Source organism: Battus philenor, unplaced genomic scaffold (assembly GCF_028537555.1).
Source record: "Battus philenor isolate CCGP_79_NKW_IND1 unplaced genomic scaffold, ilBatPhil1.0.hap1 SCAF_19, whole genome shotgun sequence".
NCBI lineage: Eukaryota > Metazoa > Arthropoda > Insecta > Lepidoptera > Papilionidae > Battus > Battus philenor.
In genome coordinates, this window is record NW_027181681.1 from 7,688,154 (window position 1) to 7,709,849 (window position 21,696).

The 21,696-nt window shown below is 31.1% G+C and overlaps 1 protein-coding gene across 1 annotated transcript in view; it reads left to right on the top strand.

The window, feature by feature from the left end:
• LOC137921470 (thrombospondin type-1 domain-containing protein 4-like) overlaps nt 1-21,696 on the top strand; it is a 54,916-nt gene that overhangs the window by 19,811 nt on the left and 13,409 nt on the right. The window contains exons 5-7 of the mRNA XM_068764240.1: nt 4,374-4,476; nt 5,956-6,064; nt 9,259-9,389. Of these exons, the coding sequence (XP_068620341.1) occupies nt 4,374-4,476; nt 5,956-6,064; nt 9,259-9,389 (343 nt within the window). The remainder of the gene's footprint in view (nt 1-4,373; nt 4,477-5,955; nt 6,065-9,258; nt 9,390-21,696) is intronic.

Here is a 21,696-nt window from a genome sequence, read left to right on the forward strand (position 1 = left end):
CACAAGCAATATTTTTGTTTGTTTTTACTCTGACTGCATTACACGCATCGCTTAAAAGAATTTAAGAATTGTTTAGGCGTCACTAGATGCTATCGTCGTGAATATTTAGTAATCCCAGAGGATGTATTTTTAATTAACGTCGACATCAACCTATTCAAAATAAAAGCAAAATGTTATCAATGTTTTTTCGATTAATGACTACAAAAAGAATTATTAATAAAAGAAAATCGTTGGGCAGCGTCCAGTGCCACCGACGGCTTTGACGCGGTTGTCTGTCCACCTTGTAGGTAGACGTCCTACTTCGCGCTTGCCTACGCTTTCCTCTGCGGTATCTACGCTAGAGTGTTAAGGTCCCAAAGGCCAGTAGTTCCGCGCGCTATGTGACCTGTCCACTGCCACTTTAACTTGCTGATCCGATGGGCTATATCGGTTACTTTCGTTTGTATGGATATTATTCCTGATTATACATTACACCTCGTATAGAAATCCAGAGCCCAGACTTCACCAAAATTTTACTACTATAAAAAATGAAAAATAATATCAAAGAATTTGTCAAGACAAACATCGATACAAAAGTAACAAGAAAAATAATCTTGTGGTCTCAAATAATCAGACCAATGCTACCAAATATATGTACTGTTGGTACCCATGTAAATTGATGAAATTGATGATGAAACCTGCTGCTATTTTTTTATTTAATTTTTCTATCAGAAAGTGTTTACAGCACCATCGACTCTGATCACTTAGAGACAAATCTGGTATTTCTCACTAGCCCAATAAATTGGTACATCATCATCGTCATAATTTAAGCCGAAGGACGTCCACAGCTGGAAAAAGGCTTGCTCTGTAAATTTCCGTAACCGATATAAACTTTGCTATTTTCTGCCTCTCTCTCTCTCTCTCTCTCTTATCCTTCACAATTTATCTCTTTCTTCCCTCTTTCATCCTCAATATTTTCTATCATCCTCACGGCATTCATTTTCATTACATCCACGCATCGACTGATCCCTTGCCACATTTCTTGTTACAGTTTTGTTACGTTTAATTACATCACTTATTACCTTGTAACAAAACCGCAAGAAAATGTGCCGGTTCTCTTCTTCCTCCAAAAAGGAAGCGATGCTGCCGCGAAAATGCTTTTACCGATTACCATTTCACAAGCCAATCTAAACTCTCCAAACACGGGATAGCAAGTAATTGCGTGCACCACGGTCTAGAAGTTACCGGCATCCTGCGTTTTTCAATAACCTTGAGGGAAAATATCTTACGTTGCGCCTACCGATCTAGAAGCTAGATACCTTCAACTTGAAATTCAGTAATGGTTATGCTTTATTGTTTGGTGATCGATATAATTGCCGCTGACTAAGTAGACTATTTGGCAATAGCAACTTGCCGCAATGAAAAAAATGAATCTTCTTATACATTTATTACAATTACAAAAGCATCAAAGACTACGAATGTGATTTAAAATAATCCGTGTAACTTAAGTGGGTTCGTTCCACATACAACATCACTTCCAGCTTTATCATTTAACTTACCTCTGTTCGCCATAGTCTGAGAGGAATTGGAACACAAAATACAAATTTTTTAACATTAGGAACACGAAATGATAATCGCTTAGACATAATCGATCTTCACCTAATATTTTTGATGTTGAGCGTTTTAAAATGTTTTTGTATCTGTTTTGTTATTCGTAATTGTTTCTGAACGCCTTAACAATTAATAAACTGTAGTTTAACTTCTTTTAAACCGTTAGTCAAACAAACTCCATCTGTCTGTGTTCAAGTGAAAGAGCGACCAGAGATAATTGTAATAATAAGCCGTCCGGTATTAACATAGTAAGACGCCGGCATAAATAAGTAATTAACATACTGTCACTCTTCATTTGAAAAGGTGCCAGTTGCGGCGATAGTGATAGAGCAGGATTTGTTATCAAAATGATAAAATTCCTTAACTGTAACCTCCTGTATCTCATTACACTATTTTTCTATCGCCGTAGTGTCTTACATTACGTAGATAGATATGTGGCAAACAAAAACCGGACTAATTTGTCCCAATAAGACTGGGATGTATCACATGCATAGAACTTTCTGGAATAAATTTAAATATTAATATACAGTTTAATGTACTTAATCTTCATTAACAGAAGTTGGTTAAAATGAATCGCTACCAGGAATTGTTTTCACGTTTTTATGAACACTATCTCGAACGATAATCGAATTACGATACATTTAAATTTAAGTTAAAATTCTGTTACATATTTCTAATTCGTTACCATGGCTCTACTCCATGAAATAAATTATGTAGGGCACTATGAAATGCATTCCTTCATTAAAGACGTATCTACCAAGGGTATCCTGCTGATAGGGTGCGGCGCAACATCCTCGACAAATTAAGTTCGACGTAATTTGTCATGAGTTCTCGTTCGGACGTAAGGCATTTCATTGCCCCGGTAATAAAGCAGCCATGAAATATCGTCTGGATACTGTTGTCGGTAAATTGTTACTGGCGATGTATAGTAATAACTTCAAAGATTTTATGCTTTGAAGTGAAATTATTTCGAGGTTCATATGAGATAAAATCATTTGTACGAATGAAAATGAAATAACGTCTGATAGAAAAAGTTTAATCGAAATTTTGTAAATCAAACCTTTGTACAACTATTTAGTTTATTACTTAATATGGAATAAAAGATAAATTACGGAAACGTGAAGCAATAGCGCGTACGTATTTATTGAAACGAAATTACAATTTATTTGTAATGAAATAAGCGCATTTATTAATTTTACGACATAAACACGATTCGATAACATTTATTTAATGACTTGTCATCCATAATCCAATTTTTTTTCTCTTTTTCTTTCAATTGTAAGATCAAATCCTTAAGCGTAAGATAAGTAGGCTGGGAAACAAACAAGTCAAAATTTGTTTTCATAATATTATTTTATTTATATATGAGTACAAAGTAAATATAATATCAAGTGTTGAGCGAATTCATGTTGTAACGTACACCATCATCCTTTAAAGTATGTAGGTCTTTTGTTTGTAAGAAATATATTGTAGTTTATATATCATGTATTAACTTTTTTATGAAAATTAAATTGTCGTACCATCATATAAAATACTAGTAATATGAGTAGTGACTATAAAACTAATGTAAGAAAACATACCACACATTTGGCTACTAAATTAGATTCAACCGTACTTAAAGCTAGTGCACACAAGACGCGATAGATATATTTGGATATATGGAAACTATACAGGCACTAATTCTGTTGATTTTGGAAACTAATTAGCTTATTATATGTATTTTAAATTAACTATTAGTAAACAATAAGAAATCACTCGGATATTACAAACATTAATGTATATAGTTTTTGAAAGATTTCTTTTGTTTTTATTGCATTCGTATTTAGTATTTTACGCAGTATGAATCCATTCTGGTAAAACTATAGAATGAATCGGGTAAAGCCGGGGTTACTCGGGGAGCCCTAGAATCACTTTGATAGGCTAATGGCCTTGGCGCACTCTACTCTCGAACTCGAGGGATCTGCAAATGCCCAGTACAAACATAAATATTTCAATCGCATGCTGTGATTCAACGCCCTTAAGAGTGTTCATAACGAGCCACGCCGATTTCATCACGAGATCCTTTGCGCCTCGCCGCGCCGATGTCTTGCTCTTATTATTTTCGTTTAAGTTATAACGTAATTATAATTAAAAAGATTTATCGGTAGCAGTTTCTTTCCTTAAAGCCGCTAACTACATGTATTTTAGAAAAATATAAATAATGCAGTTTCAGTACAGTTGTTTGATACATGTAAAATAATTTTATATTAATTTATATTAGTTTCTATTCGTATGTAATATTGTTAATTATGTTGAAATTTATCAATGATTAAAATAAAATATTAATTAAATAAAATTTTGATTAATAACATCGGCATATAGTTTGTTAAGTTAGTAAAGGAATTACTAAGATTTAATGAAAATTACTGCTTAGTTTATTTTAAAGGACAATCGTCTCAGTTTTTTCAAGTTGTGCAATAATTTATTAATTTATATTATATTTCTTGTTTTTTAACATTCGCCGTCATTGAGAAAGCGGTGTTTTATTAATTACTTCAATATGGTTTTTAAGTATTTTAAGTATAATATATATATAAGTGAAACATTTCCCCCACTGACTCATCACGATTTTTTAAGGACGATTTATGAAATTATAAAGATTTGAGACTTGAGAATTTGCTTTTGCCAAATATAGGTAAGCTTTTTTCAGGAGGCGTTTATTATATTAATGAAGTAAGCAATGACTGCAGTAATGTATAAATAATTTCTGGATTTACAATTTTTATACTTTCTTTTTGTTTCAGAACTCGGAGCGTTATTAAAAATGGAAGTTCGTTGGGGTCTATTCGTATTCAAAGGGCGGACTGTCCGGGAGTGAGCCGGAGATACCACGAGTGTAATACTGCTGTAAGCAACTAATAAGTTTTTACAAATATCCGAATACGGCACAATGAATAAGTTATTTTGATCTTATATACGAAGTAATTGGTTATAGCTGAAAACTTTCAAAGGGGTGAATATATAGTTCATTTGGTAGCAAGCTTTAAAACTTTCACACCTAATCAAATTTATCTTATACAAAATTATCACTTTGAAAAATTTGGAGGGACAGATGGTAAACAATAATTCATTTTGATTATTGTTAACCATTACAATTTCGAAAATTCTTTTTCTCCTATTTCTAAATCAACTGATTTTTGATTAGGCTACATTTTAATTGACAATAAATGAGCTATGTTTGTGCTGAGCTTAGTACATATATATATTACTCATCCCTTTTAATCTTTTACACCTTTTTTATCACAAAAATGACGTTAATTAACGTGAATAACGTAAGTGGTACCTACTAGTACAATATATAATGGAAAGAGGAATACAGCAATATATATGTAAAAACAACTTTTTTAAATTTATACCTCAGAGATTTTTTCTTAATTAGTGTAGCGATTATGATCCCTTTGACAGGAAAAACTAAACAGGTTCTCACAAATGATTCAAGTTTACGACCTCATTACTCGCAATTATTTGTTCAATCGACCCGCGCTGTAAAAGATCGTAGAAGTATTAAAGTGCTCAATCCACTCGCTCGAATAGTTCCGATTTACTACTCTATGCCTCGTAAACGTTTCCGTGATTGCGTTGTTCCGTTCAACTAGCAAAAGCTTTGGATATTATACGAGACTATAAAATTTTGAAGTTCTTGTTTTGCTCGCCAATATATTGATTTATTATAGTTTGCCTGATCAGAAATGTACACGTGAGTTACATTATATATTAAAAAATAAACCGCTCATCATGAGGGAATTACATTTATTTAAAATTCGTTCGATTTACGATTTACAGTTTTGTTTCAGTGTTTAAAATATATAACTTCGTATTGTTGTTGTATGCACTGATTAAATTTAAAGCCATAAATTTCCAACCACCTCGCATAAAGTAATCACTGGAAATAAGTTATAATGAATGCGACATGCCAATTTTTTCAGGCAGTACACAATATGCAGGGACAGATAGTAACAATATATTTTAAATTATAGTAATCCGAACTTTGAAAAAGCTTTCTCTTATAATATAATCTCTTATATAATCATTACGTTATTGATTATTTCTGAAACTATTGATTTTTGGATATAGTATATCATACATTAATTGACTGCAAATGAGCTATACATTCACCCAAAAGTTTAATCGCTTTAACCAATCACCTCTGTAAGTGATAAATATTTTATAAAGCCATAACAATTGCTTTTACATTCGCCTCCGTACTTGATAATATGGACGTACAAATCTCTGAAATTGTTCTGCTTAGTAATTAAGCGGGTTTTTTTTATACATAGGTGATGTTTATTATTAAAATTAACTTAACATATGAAAATTTTACTTTAGCCATGCACAATCGGCGAGCAAGTGCAAGACGTACGCGCTGATCAATGCGCTGCCTACGATCGAAGACCGTTCCATGGTCGCTTCTACAATTGGGTACCCTACATAGATGGTAAAGTAATATTAATATATTTTATACAGTTTTTAATTGTATTTTATTTTTGAACATTATTATGTCAATTCTGTACAGGTTTTATATAATTCAAGAAAAACATTTTATATGTTTTAATCGAACGTGATGGTTATTGAGCAATTTTTGACTTATATCTTCTAGAAGTAAATACGTACATACATCGCGGTTTTTTAGTTTATTAAAATCGTGTGAATGATGTATTGCCAAATAATTTTGATTAATGTCTTTAGCTTTAATGTAAATTTTAATTTATATATCACATAAAGGAGAGCACAATCTTTTTTAATAAGTTAAGGCTACTTATGGTTAGAACAAAGAATATGTGCAAAATTATTAATGTCAGCCCTCCACCACATACATTTTACTTTAAATCCAAACTGTCTTAAGAGTGATTTGAAATGATTGGACCGTTTATAACTATTAATAGCTAAACGAAAAGATCCGTCTTTTATGAGAAAGATATCTATGATTACCATCAGAATAGAATATAATTTTGCGAACACAAAATTCTTTAGCGATGTCGTTACTCTCGTTATATTTTTAAATAAGGTGAGTGAGCTCTCGGCGTAGTTAACTATTTTGTTATGAAACAATTTAGATCGAAACACACTATTAATTGTGTATTCTACTATTAGGAGGAAGAAATAGGTTGCAGTGAAATCTAGACGAAGTCCTTCAACGGACATATCGCTTGTATACACTTGTGTACGTATTGTTTTTTAAGGAACTTTTATCATAGCACGTTTTGATTTCTTGCTCTATATTTTATTTTAACATATGTAACTTGATCGATAGGCGGTCTGTAGTATGACATGTCTTATTGTCTTTTTCACAACGTTGTTTCACTGAAAATTTATTTTTAGTGAACTATTTATTGTACTAATGTTTTTTTAATTGATCTGTTTGAATTTGATATAGTTGTTATTTGCCTGAGAGAAGATTTATATTTCGGCAGTCGGAATTATACAAGGATAATACAAAGTGCTACAGTTATCAAATAAGACCTTTTTTCCATTAAAAGTCGTTATTTGTTATGTGTCAGTGTTCATCCAAAATGATAAAACGAACAGTCGAATATTTAAACAGTCAAGTGAGATTAATGGCGTAGTTGTTACTAATCAAATGAAGACTCGTCTCTCGCTTATACTTACAATATTCGATTACCATAGGTTGTTTGTTTAGATAAATTGCTCAGTTCTAAAACTGGCATTACCTTATTTATCCATTAGATAGAAATACCATTTAACATTGTCAGTTAAATTTGCCTATTAATATTGTAATTATTACATGATGCACGTATAGCTCGTAGAAGGTTATTTATTCTAAATATTATATAACTATAATTAGCGTACTAAAGGTTAAATATATATAAATAAAACGTTTAAATTTTAAGCAAATAGTTCAATTTAAATGTTTAAATGTAAATATAAAGATTTAAAAAAATTTGAGTACTACTAAATATTATATTGATTGCAATGCAATTAAGATATTATTAATTGAAATGTAAGAAAAAATGAAAACTTTTCTTATTGGAATCCAAGAGCCTTTAACGACTTTTTAATTTTTTTTTCATTATACAAGTTTATAGGAAATAGATGTAAAAGCTTTGAAGGGGTGAATGTATTTTGTTTTTGTACATTTGCTATCAATAAATATATAATATTCAATAATTTATGGTAAATAAAAAAATCATTATTCGAAATATTACATATTTAAATTAATTATTGTCTGTCACTTTAGACTATAATGCCAGAAGTTCTTAGCCAGTCGCATTCCAATATAATGAAATAAATTAAAGTAACATATTTCATGTATTCACTTCATGCAAGGTGCTTAGAAATAAAATTAAAGCTTTATAGTGTTTTCTGACAAATAAGCAATACATCTAAACTTATAAACTTTTACGCCTACAACATACCTAAATACGTCATAGTTTTTAATAATCACTTTATTTTACTGCTATTTGTTAAAAAATACTTTTTAATAATTATTTAGTTGTAAATGTAACAAACTTATCAGAGTAAGGACGCGTATCATGTTGTAAGTTCAAAACTTTCAAACGGTTATCAGTGCGGCGCTTAGTGAAATAATCAAATTCCCATGAGTTTCAAACCATGTGGGTTAATTACATCCATTAAATCACTAGCACAGTGCTGCTTGTGTACAATGCCTTAATTGTGGCTATTCAAATAATTTTATTAGATTTATCAGACGTTGACATGGCTAATTAATTGATATAAGAGTCCGCTTTATAGCATGGTGATAACTAAAAAACTTTACCAATAAAACTTTTACGGAAAACTCTGTAAACCGTACGTGTTGCGATTAAAGCCTCTTGTATTTTTAACCTTCGCTTATTAAGTAGCTGTGTATATTTAGTAGTCGGTAGACTTTTGTTTTAAGTTCACGGACTCTTCCGTTCCGTGAACTTATCTCAGATGAAGCTGTAAAAGCCTTCGGGCTAACAGCATGTACTTCAACAGAGAATAAGCAAGCAATAATCGATTTTTAATACGCTTGATTGAAGTTTGTCAAAGTTATTATTTTAAAGGTGATAATTATAAGAAGTTTTAATATTGATGATCATTTAAGTTGCATGGAATGCCTTTACATGTAGAATATTCAAGGAAATTGTTAAATTAATATGTATTTATCCATTAAGTTACAAAGAATCTATTTGGATTTCATCATCATTACAGGCATAAGACTTCCACAGCTGGACAACGGCGTTTCCCATGGATTTCCATTAATACCGATGGGAAACAGCCTGAATTCTACGTCTTCTGAGGACCTTCACTTACCTTAGCCCTGTCCACCTTTCAGAGACGGCAGTATTTGACATATTCTGAAGATTTACTACCACTAGAAAAAAGAAATCGCAGCAACGACCACTATGATGTATTCATATATATAAATATTAATTTACATCAGTTTTTGCACGAGTTTTGTTTGTTTGTGTTTGGATCATTAAATTTTGTTTTGATTAATGTTCTATGTTTTTAAATCAATCGTTTCAGAATTATTTTAAGTTCAATTTTAAATATAAATCATTTACTGTTTGTTTTTTTGTTATTGTATTTTAAAGAATTTAATACAGTGGCTTTTATTTAATTTAATTTTATCAAGAATATGTTATATAATAATTAAAAACATATATATTGAATTGCCGACAGGTAATGTTCCGTGCAGATTAAACTGCAGGCCAATTGGGCAGCAGTTCTATGCGTCTCTGGGAGTGGTGGCCGACGGCACGCCTTGCACTAAACCCGGTTTCCGGGCTGTGTGTATCCAAGGAAATTGTAAGGTATATATTAATTTATCGGTATTCTAACTTTATGAACATAAACCGAATTTCCTAGATAAGGGCGACAAGATTATAAAGGGGCAATATCATCAAATAGTTTAAAGCGTTAACAATAAGTAAGGAATATGAAAATTATCGAGTACATTCTAAGTAACAGCAGCTGTAGAACCATAAATTAACGTCAATGAAATGATTTTATCAGCATCGCAGCGTATTTACAATGTGAATAACTTATGATTAGAACAGTTAGCTCACGGAACAGGTCCGCTCGTATTACAGTTTTTAATTTTAGCCTTAGTAATTAAACCCCAGTTGACTGTAGTTAACCTCGCGTATTCATTTATTCAGTGGTACCGATTTATGGCCGGTTTACCGAGAATTGTGTTTATTAAATGTGATACTATTTACGTTGGCTGTGCCTATCGCGTGAGCCTATTGTTCCGTTTCAAGGGCGAGTCTACATTATGCATAATAAAGATTTGTATGACCTGAACTTTGTACACTAATTTTTGGAATAATTTTAAGATTTTTCTTGAGTTTAAATTGAGCTTTATTCGTATGGTTTGAAAGTGTTCAAAATCGTGCGAGCAATGCATTTTAAAAATGTGAATTATATCAGTCCTATAACAGAAAATTATAGTCAGGTAACCGTTACTTTATCACTTGGATCAACTAATGGTAATCTTTACTTATGATGTCCAAGAACAATCTTCACCTAAAAGGTGAATAATGTTCTTCAAAGGTAAATATTGATAATCATCGAATGAAAGCATATAATAGTTATCATCATCATTTTAACTGTACGACGATTGCTTTTGGGCATTCCGATAGATTTCCAGTAATACCGGATGGAAGCGATCTGCATCCTTCGTTTTCCGGCAACCTTAACAAAGTCAACCTTGTGAGAGGACGGACGTCCGACGTAGTGTTTGTGGGGCCGTGGTCGCCACCACAAAACTTTAAGACCACAGGTACCGTCTGATCCGCGCTATGTCCCCTTGTCCATTGCTCTACTGCTACTTTTACTTTCAAATCTTCATGGGCTATGTCAGTTACTTCGCTCGTCTACGAATCTACGCATTTTTGATTCGAACTTGTTTTACTTACAAATGACTACCGAAATGAGAAACCATGTCTATGTGCCATATGTGATCACAGGTCATATATTATTAGAGTTAATGACCTTCGGCTTTAGATATGCAGATAGTACCTATGTAATTCATATAATTATAAAACGTAAACACAGGCTATTGGACATTACTTTAAAATATATTTATAAATAAATTATAGATAAGTTCATGATTAATACACAAACCGCTCATGCAGAAACTAATTTCGTATCATTAAATGAACCGCAATTCAAAATAGCTTTAAAATTATTCTATGCGACAGCCAATATGGATATTTGTGTAATATTTTGTACGTGAATCAGTCACCGTGTTATATTTATTACGATTAGTTATCGCTTTATAAGCATTTTTGTTTCATTACATGCAAAAAAACGGTATTGCCATGCTTTCTTGTCATGTGATTCATCTTGAAGATAATAGCAAGATTCTGATAAATTTTACGTCATCAATTAATGCACAAACCATTTTTTTTACAAATTGTCTATGCCTCTTGATCTCTCTTTAAAGCTGATAAAGGATTTATAGTTTACGCGTACTGTAAGTCTGTTTCAAACGTTGTCTTCAACGAAACATTAAAAAAGAAAATAGTAATTTTACGATACCAAATTACACCATTTTATAATAGAGAAAGTATATTTATAATAAGGCGTTTCGTTAAGAAGCTCTTCATTAAAACTTTGAACCTCATTAAAATTAAAACCTATGAGGAATTTAAATACTATCGGTAATTAAACTCTAATCAGAACTAATGAGAGCTTGTAACAACATATATCTGGTACTATAGCATTTTCTTCTTCGCATTGTTATATTAGAACACAGCCATGAAATAATTTACATTATTAAATAATTGATAAATTCAACCATCTTTAATTTATTAGTGTATGTCACGTGTATTGTAATTCATAATTATTTTTAAAAGTTTTTGAAGGTTACATGTATCGGTTATTTGTTGTCAATTAATGTTTGGTTCACTTTATCCAAAAATATTTTTAGAAATAATAAATATTATAATGATAATATAGTAACGTAGTTAGAAAACCGTTTTTAAAGTATGGATTACTACATATTAAAATTAACTGTTGTTATCTGTCCCTGCAGACTTTTTACTGCCACTTGTTACAAGTCTGTTGCATTCTAATTGAAAAAAAAATTTACATATTTAAGAATTATCTCTATAAACATGGTGATTTGAAATAGGTGTAAAAAATTTTGCTTGCAAATGTACAGCTCATTCACCTCGTTAATTTTTTTAAAACATCGAATATGTATATAATAAGGAAAGTATGTGTATTAATGGAATAAAATCGTAAAATCGTAAGAGATCTCTTTTTTGTTCAAAATAATGGATATTATATTACAGTTATAATGATTATACACAGATATTTTATTCAAATTGGCAAATAAATTCTTCAGTTTATAACAGATAAGAATTTTCACAGCTTCGTTATTTATTTTTATTTATAAGAAATGTTGACATTTAGCGAAGTATTATAAACATATACAGATAAATTACGACATGCAACGTTCATGTAGGTCTTAGTAACGGGTATTAAAATGGTGAATGTCATTTTGCATAGGACTTGTTCTTCTCGGAATTTGACAACGGCTCGATTATTTGCAGCCGCAATAAAACAACATAAATTGTCTATTGCGTAAATATGAGTCGTCAACTCTGCTCTATAAACTATTCAATCGGTCCAACTGCGCTCTGACAAGGACAGGTACATCGTAATCGTAAATTATTTAAAGTATTGTTTCTCGCGGTCGTAATATGAAAGTGTCATGTTCCGTGGTCTCATCCACTGTTGATTTAAAAATATTATCGTTACCATGCGACTCTTTTCGGTATTGACTCTTTCTCGGCAGATGAAAGCAAACCTTCACAAACAGTCCATTAAACAGCAAAACTGTTTAAATGTGTTATAATTATATTAAAAAATAAAATCGAAGTTTAATCTGTAACAGTAGGAGATATTTATTATTAGAAAATCGATATATTGGAAGGCCATTATAGTAAATGATAGGTGACATAAACCTAATCTAATTCGGTTCCTCTGCCGGATTACAGCCTGATCTCTTAGGAGGAGAATGAGAGCGTCAGGTGATGTTTGAAGTAGGGTAATATTTTAACTATAACTATTACTTAGTTTAAGATTAGTACGATTTAAGAGAAGTTGTTTTGAACATCGATGTGGACTATTCCACTTTACTATACGCTTTAAAAACGACTAAAAAGCTCTTTATGAATGCGAGGAATTCATACAATAAATATATGGATTACCACCGTGTTTCATTAATGTGTGTACGATGCAACTCCAAACTGCAATCTATAAAAAAACCGTGTGATTTTTCATCTGTTTTTTAGGCAAACAACATTGGTACAAGCTGTAAGAGGCTAAATAATTTAGTGTCTTCCTATATAGTTAGATAGATAGCTTTTTTTTATAAAAAAATTAATAACTAAGGAATTCCTTCACGTGCCATTAAAATTGATTTTATTTTTTATTTTACTTTATATTTTTTATGGCACTAAATCGTTTCACCTACCTTTATTAATTTATCTCTGCATCGCCTAACGGTCACCTGGTAGAGAATGCCTACGGCTCTAAGCTCGACGTTATACATAAAATTTATAAAAAGTAATTTTAATAAATAAATAAATAATATATACAAGTGATTTGTTTTAAGTGTAAACGATTTAAAGGGCGAACATTTGCTGTCAGTTAATGTATGGTATCCGATCCAAATTTTTTTTTCAAAAATAATAAGTACCTTAATTACAACAGAGGAAGAGAAAGCGCTTTTAAAATTTAGGTTACTATGTATAAAATAACTATCGTTTATTATCTGTCCCTGCAGATTTTGTACCAGCAGAAGTGATTGATCTATTGAATTTCAATTAAAAATCATTATATATTTCAGTGTGATCATACACGTGATTGGAAATAGGTGCATTCATCCTGTAGGTTTATCTCATAATATATACATTGAAACTTAATTTAGCGCTGTTACAAAGGACCATTTGTTATTAATAGTAATGGCGGTATAACTCTTTAGCACATAGTTTAAATAATTGCTTCATATCGTAAGCCGCAGGACCGTGGCGCCACCTTTGAACTCGCTCTTACTCACGGCAAACTAATGATCTCGCCAATTCTAATAAATAGACATTTGTTTTCAATCAAGCCATTTGAGCTGTTTAAATCCAGGTTAATGTTGTAAGCCGTTATCACCGACTAATTGCTTTCAATGTTTTTGCTTAATTTATGATGACTTCTGTCTTCGATTGAAATTTTCGTGGTAATACAGGATTTTATTCCAAATTTAATATTCTCAAAGAACATTATATTCATATTAAACTTTTAAATAAAAAAATCTTTCAAGTTATAATTTTTAGCAACTTCTTACATATTGTGTGTGTTGATGGTAATGCTGCTAGCCCGGAGGATTTTGCAGCTTGATTGGAACTGAGTTTGCAGAACTGAAGGGCCCACAAACTTACAAAATGGAACAAGGTCTGTTTAGCCAGTTAAACGAAGACGTTCACACGAAGGTAGACTACACGTGTGTGTGTGTGTGTGTGTGTGTATAGTGTAATAAGTATGTACAATATAAGACTGCTGCGAGAACCTCTTTCAGGATACGAGTTCTACTCTAATTCTTAGTACATTCGCCGCCAAGCATGTCAGGGGCCATGTTCTCAGAGCGGCAATGTTTGTTATATACCCATGGGACAATGCCCCTTCCGATATTGCAGTCTGGTCGTAGTCGTTTTGACGCCAACGTCATAAGTAGCTGCTTAACATTACAAAGGATATTCGTTAGACGTTTAAGTAATTACCAGTTACTTCATAAAGTTTTGCCATTTTCTACGAAAGACTATTTATGTGGTTTTTATTATTTATGCAGTGAATATACGGTCTAAATAATACTTTTTTATCGTGTTGTGAAAACTATTTTTATTGGTATTCTCGAAGTTTTTATTTGCGATTCTATTATGTGTTTATTTAATGTGGTATATATATATATACCGCAGAATAACAGGTTCGGGTGTAGTTTAATTACAAATTGCTCTCTGTGGAATTAAATTTGTTATTCGATTTTATTATACTCTGCAGCAATTTGAGTATATTACAAGTTGGAGTTAATAAATAAACGCCAAGGGGTTCCATTAATATTAAGATGATTTATTTAGAAGACTAGGTTTCTATAGTGACAGGTTAACGTGAAACTAGTAGGTTGTTGGTGGAATGATCCGGGCGTCTCGCTGGGCGGTATGCTCTACAGATCAGTGATTACGACGGGCCGCCTCGAGCGACATGATAAAAAGCTAGAAGTGGTATCAAAGTGTATTCTGTTTTTAATTTTTTGACCTTTTCATTTTAGAAAGATTATTTATAACAAGAATACGGAAGAACTGCAATACTGACACCTGATAATGGATATTTTAGTAATATTATTTATTAAACTAGTTATTCAATAATACCCTTTAAAATATTCTTTGGTGTTTGTCTATAAATTATTTGTTTCATCATCGTCATCACCTGTTCATCTGTAGGACATGCTTGATGTAGGCCTTCCATATATATTTCAAATAACTAGAAGTGGCATGTATCCAGTGTCGCCCGAAGACGTTATTAACTTTTGGGTTGTCGACCTTCGCTGCGCTTACAGGGCCCTGGTTTTTTCAGTCTACCACCTTAAGGCCTCAGCAGTTATCAGTTCCGAACTCAAAATAATTATTGTCCCGAACTTTCAACAGTCTCATATAATTCATTATTTATACCTTCGAGTTTCTTCCAGAAAATATTACATTCAAGTAACAGGTGAGAAACAAGAAAATCCAACATTCTGTACTATTTAGCATATAAGAGTCTGTCTAAAGATTATAAACAGGATAAGTAATGATTTGAATGTCTAAATGCGTTGTGCAGTTATCGCTGCGCATTTCCTATTTTATTTTAACTTTACGGCATTTTGCAAATTGCATTTTTTAAGTTCAATTTAGTCAATCAGATTAGAGAACAGCAACTATTTATAAATTATATAACTTTGTGTCTCGTTACGTATTTCATATTACATTCATAATGACAATAAAACTAAGATTTATTATCTGTGAAGGAGCGATTTTACGACAACACCGTGAATTCCTGAAAATATCCCGTTGAAATATATGCTATAAAAGATTTCACTCTCAAAATTTTTGTCTCTTCGAAAAAATGTATGATTATTTAAAAATTATAATATAATTAATGAGAATCAACACTGATAATATACACATTACCTTATTTAATATACAAGAAAGCTTAATGAATGTACTGTATCAGATTTATTTATTTTTTTATATACTAAGTCTCTGTAATAAACATTTTTATAGTAACTAAAATAAATTCGTATTCATATATTTTAGTTACTATGAATTCATTTATTGCTATAACATAAGAAACTAACCATTGTTATTGAAAACTACTGTGAACATTCAAGTAAGTTAAGAGATGAGTGTAAGATGGAGTTTGTGTTAATTGTTAGTTTAAGTTTTAATAATGTTAATAGTAATTCAAATTAAGGCAATCAGGTAGAAGGAGGGCATTGTAAATGTTTACACTCGGCTTTAATGTACATTAGTTTTAAGAGACGATGAATAGACTAGTGTACTTAAATTATACAATACTGACACATAATACTGACACTGTTGAAACATAAATATACAGTAAGAATTTACGTTGACGACACTAGAATTGATGTCTTAATAAATACTCAGAGGCATAATGTGCTCTTCCTGCAAATCGTTTCACCACAACAAAGGATGAAATATGGAAATTGAGCTATTAATAGCTTAAGACAGCTCGCCGGCGTTTATTTTAGAACTCTGGCTTTACTGTTATGGGGACTTAAGAGAGAAAATATTGGAGATAAATTTGAACGTTTGTCGTTATAAGTAAGACCGAGTGAAGTTCAATGGAATAAGTTATTTGAACCAACGGGGTCTTTACGAAATTGAATCTGGATTCGTTTATGAAATCCACCACATTAGTGTTAGGAAGGTGGTACATTGAGAGATTTTAGTTTTTGTAGTTGCTGTCTAAAGTATTTTTTTGAAAAATGTTTCCAAAAAAATGCTTTGTCACTTGTCTACATAAAAATGTTATCTTCACGATTCCTCTACCACCTATGTGATTTATATTTTGGTAATTTACAAACACGTCTTGTGTAAATTTATTATGGAAGTTAAATAATTATTCATGAAACAAATCCTTATGGTTTGGTTTATATCCATTTGAGGGTTACAGAGCATTTGATTGTAAACAAAAATTTATTTTTTCTAGGACTGTTCCTGTTTTAGCTGTGTAGGGTATTTTTAGCAGTTGGGATTGTGTAGACGCTTCGTGGGATAGGTCCTCTGTTAGGTGGACCGACAACTTAGTCAAGGTCGCGGGAAGTCATTGGATTCTGGCAGCGCGTGACGGGGTATCGTGGCGATCTCTGGCTCCCTCAAAACTTTTACCTTTCGGTGTACTATTTTTTAACTTTAAAGTGTTAACTCTCGGAAGTCCTATTGTTTTTTTTAATTTATTACTATGTATGATCATTCGGTGTGCCGAAGGCACAGCTTCCATTCTATGAGTTCGTCGGTTTTCCACGTGCGGGCGCACGGGAGCAAGGCAGGCGCCAGTTTCACGCCAGTAGCGCGCAACGCGGCGCCGATTCAACGCGTAATACGCAACGGAAAAAGCGTATACAACAATATATATTTTAAAAGTGGTAGTGAAAAAAAAACGAACGTTATTAAGGTCTGCTCTGTGAGATAAAGAGTTTTTTAATTATTAGATATTGAATAAAATTTAAAAGTAACCTATTCTCAAACTTTTTCCTTTTTTTTTCATTCATAATTTTTCTCATAACATTACACATAATTAGGTATATCTTCGCATTTCGTAATAATTATAGAAAGAATAGTATACACAAATATATTTAAAAATGACTAAATCCATATAACTTCTTAAAAATTTAAAATAATTTTTTAAGAACAAAAACGTTAACCAAGAAATATATGAATAAATTTAATATCAATAAATTTAATATATGATGCTAAAATTCTAATCACGACTTGTAGCTTGCGTTTCGTTAGGTAATGAAATGTGACAGTTACATCGCTAATGACAATCCAATGTTAATTTGAGGGCTAGTACATCGTAGATGTTAAAAGTAAAATTTTTGTTGTGCCATTTACTATTAAAATTTATATTAGAATATCTAACATACCTTTTAAGATAACATTAAAAAAAACTTTTATTGAACCTATTGCATTGTTATAAACATATCTTCGTAAAGCCTATTAGCGCTTCCTTCCCACGCGATGATAAATTTACCGAAAAAGGCTACTTAGCGTGTTGAGGTGTTACGTTGGGGATATTTTATATGTTAAGTTAGAGAAAGTATTGTTTGTAGATTTAATATCTGTTTTAACAATTCCAGTAATGTATAGTTTGAAAAAGCAGGCTTTATTTTTACATTTATAGAATAGTTTAGGTAGATTAGGAATTTATGGAAAATCACAGCGTAGAATCTTTAAATTGCAGTGTCCTTTGAATGTTTGTCCCGACAATTGTATTTTGTGCATTCCATTTAAGTGAAGGTTGTATTTTGTGAAGTTATTGTTCAGATAGTTTTATAATTCAACAATATTGAATCGTAAAGTAATCGTATAGTCACATACTTTTATTAATTTTAATCCATTTTGTTATTTTACACAGTGATTCTTCATTAATATTTGCGGTTTCGTTGTCATTTTTAACTTTTGTTTTTCATCTCACTCCAAAATTTTAGACCAATTTTTTTTTAATCTTAGCTAAATAAAAGGATTAGTACAATAAAATTATTAGTTATGTATATTATTATCATCTACTTAAATCGTTAAAAAAAACGTAAATGGTATATTGGGCGCATTAGACACGTACTGATTAAACATTCGGTAAATTTTAGAAAATTCAAGACTACATTTTTATTTTTAAATGTTATTTATTTATTTGATACAAGAATTACTACAGATATTTTTAAAGAAAAAAAAATAAAGAAATTCGTATATTAAATTTTTGAATATGTAATATTTGGTACAAAATTTTTATTATTCTTGAGTAATATATTCATTTGAAATTCTTTCTTTCGTCTTGTATCGATTAATAATCTCAAAATATATTTTTGTTATAGAATACTTTTATATGTGATTCTCAAAATATTTTTGTACATACAGCGAACGGAAAAATTAGTAATAATTGCTAAGCAGAAATTGATGAAAGTGCATATGGTGTGCGCGGTCAAGTGGCGACGGTGACTGGTTTAATTTGAGTAGCGTCATTCTGTACACAGTGTTAATTTGCGTTAGGAGTTTATTAAAGTACGACTATTATTAAACTAAACACTATTTAAAAGTAGCAAACAACAAATTGGGGTTAGTGCAAGGTCCATTACGACGTCTATTCATGCCTTAGGGCTGCTGTTATCGAAGAAATAAAAATGTCAGGTAAACGGTCCCTTTAAGGAGTGATTTATTGTAGTTGTAGGCGGAACTTTCTCATAAAATCAATTTTGGATTGTTAAGAAACTGTTTATAATTATTAGTTGTACCATTTTATTCCCTTTAAGATGATAACATTTAATATTTTTGTATGTCAAGGTTATTTATCTTAAAAAAATATATTTTTAAATTTATTATCGACACTTGTTTTTAAAAATAATAGTTGTTTATGTAATAGTTTAATTTTAATTTAATTATGTTTTTTCACCACCCTTGTTTTACAGAGAAAACATAGTAATAACCTACCATGTACGTCCTGCGCACAAACGTAAAGTTCAAATTCTTTTGACTTTCCCTTAGAAAATGCCTTAAAAAAGAGTAACTAAACATATAAAAAATCATGAAACTGTTTTTTAAAACGTTCAAAGTTCGAAGGAAATTTAACAACAGAACAACTCAATTTTTACTCTTGAAACCTTATTAATTAGATCGTCTACAATTAAAGAGCCAGCCCTAGTGGGCCGCGTTCTATATCTAAGTACAAACGACATCTCAATTTTGACGTATAACCATTAATCATCATTCACGTTCTTCGAAATTATTATTGGTGCGACGGCTGCAAATTTTTCTTCGTTTTTATAACTGTCTATTTTCACGGTTTTGGCAGTTGTTCTTGATGACACATTTATTATAAAGTCCAACGATTTTCTTTTGTATTTACAAATGCGGCGATACAGTGTACGAGATATCAGGTATTATATTATTTACAATGCCTCGTTCATTTAACTTTTATGATATCTCTATTTTGATTAACACCGCCGTAGATTCGACCATTCATACGGCAAGTATGTTCTTTGATTATGATCTCAAAGTCGGTTAGCGTACTGAAACGCGACAACAAATGTTACGACATAACTGTCTTGTTCAAAACATCGTAAATTTTTGACCCCGTGGTCCTCAGCACCTATTAATCTCTTTTCTTAGCTGCGTACAATGGAGTTGTGACTTTTTACATGTCACTCTCTTTAACGACTAAACATTAAGCGTGGTAAACTTGGCACTGTTTAATGTAGATGTTTTAATGGATTAGACATTCAGTACATTTGATATTTTACTTTGGAGAATATAGTTATTTTGAGTATTCATTTTCAGATTGCTTCAAGGCAAGTCAAAAAGGAAAATAGTATAAATAATTTTTCTTTCATAATTATAAATTATGATGTAAGTAGCGCAGCTTATTAAATTGTTTAGGCAGCAGTAACATAGTCAAGTTACTTGAGAGAGTATGAAAACAATTCAAAATTAGATAAAGAATAATTTTACGGAGGAAAACTATTAAAAATTATTGTAACATTTATTGAATAAAATTAGAAAAGGGGTTCCCAACCTGTGGCTCTTGATAAATATATCTGAGCTCCCTTATCCTTTTTTATCACTATATTTGAAAGAAATATTGTCTTGAAAGGTAGCTCTGATCAATATTAACTAACGAGAGTCCAAAAGAAATATTGATAAGTACAGTCACAAATTACTCATCAAATTTTAAAGAATTACCACGAAAATTAACTAAATGTATACTTGTATCACTTGTTATATATTTTCCATAGAGATTATTTTTTAATACCTTTATGCACAGCTTTTCCCAAGAGATGAGCGTTCTGTCCCGTTGCTAGCTTATCACTTATAAAGTAAAAATAATCGACGACTCAAATACGCACGTAAATGCCTATTTGAATAAAGATACTCATTAGTTTAAATTTTATAGCTTACGTGTTTAATTACGATTCGCAAATAATTGTATGAAAATTGGTCTGTTCTATCACGACTTGAGAATTTTGTGCCCTAATTAGTAACATAAAGGGGCTAATTTTAATATGATTTTCATAAGTTCCTTGCGAAAATTGTAAACACGGTCGACAAAAATCGGGATATATACGAAAACGAATCGAAAATGTCAAGTAAAAAGAAAACAATAAAGTATGTAAACAAATTTGGTAATTTAGTTATTACTATTTGATAAAAAAAAATTAATAACTTTATACATGGTAAATAACACCCATGGAAGTTAATAAATGATATTATCAAGTAAGTAAAGTAAGTTTAGATAGGTTTGTTGAGCATAAAATGTCGAGAACAACGGTTAATACGACTCGACGTTTAGGATTATCACCGCGCTACGGATCCAGTTAGCTTTAGTGAATCCGGTTGAGAGCTTGGCGCCAGTCTACAGTCTATTATGATTTTAGCATGATTTTGTTTTTAGTTATGGGGCATAGAAAATGGTACACCATATACATAACCAAGGTTTAAATGCAATTAAAACTGTCAGAATATAGGCTACAGGTTAGATCATCATCATATTGTGTCATAGATGAAGAAAATCTATGCATAGTAAATTCTCAAGCGTAAGTATTAAGAGGATTATTTTTCCAATCAATTTGTATATTAACCATATTTATAAATTTTTTAAACAATATTAAATATTTTTTTTTTATTTCGGTAAATACAAAATGACCGAGTATTCCATTACGAATGTTAGTTTTATTTAGTAATAATCAATTTAAAAATATTACGTTTGGACGGTCAAACATTTTAATAGGTAGAATGTAGGAACGGATTTTATGGCCACTATATTGGTTTTGTTGTTTTACATCCGTTAATA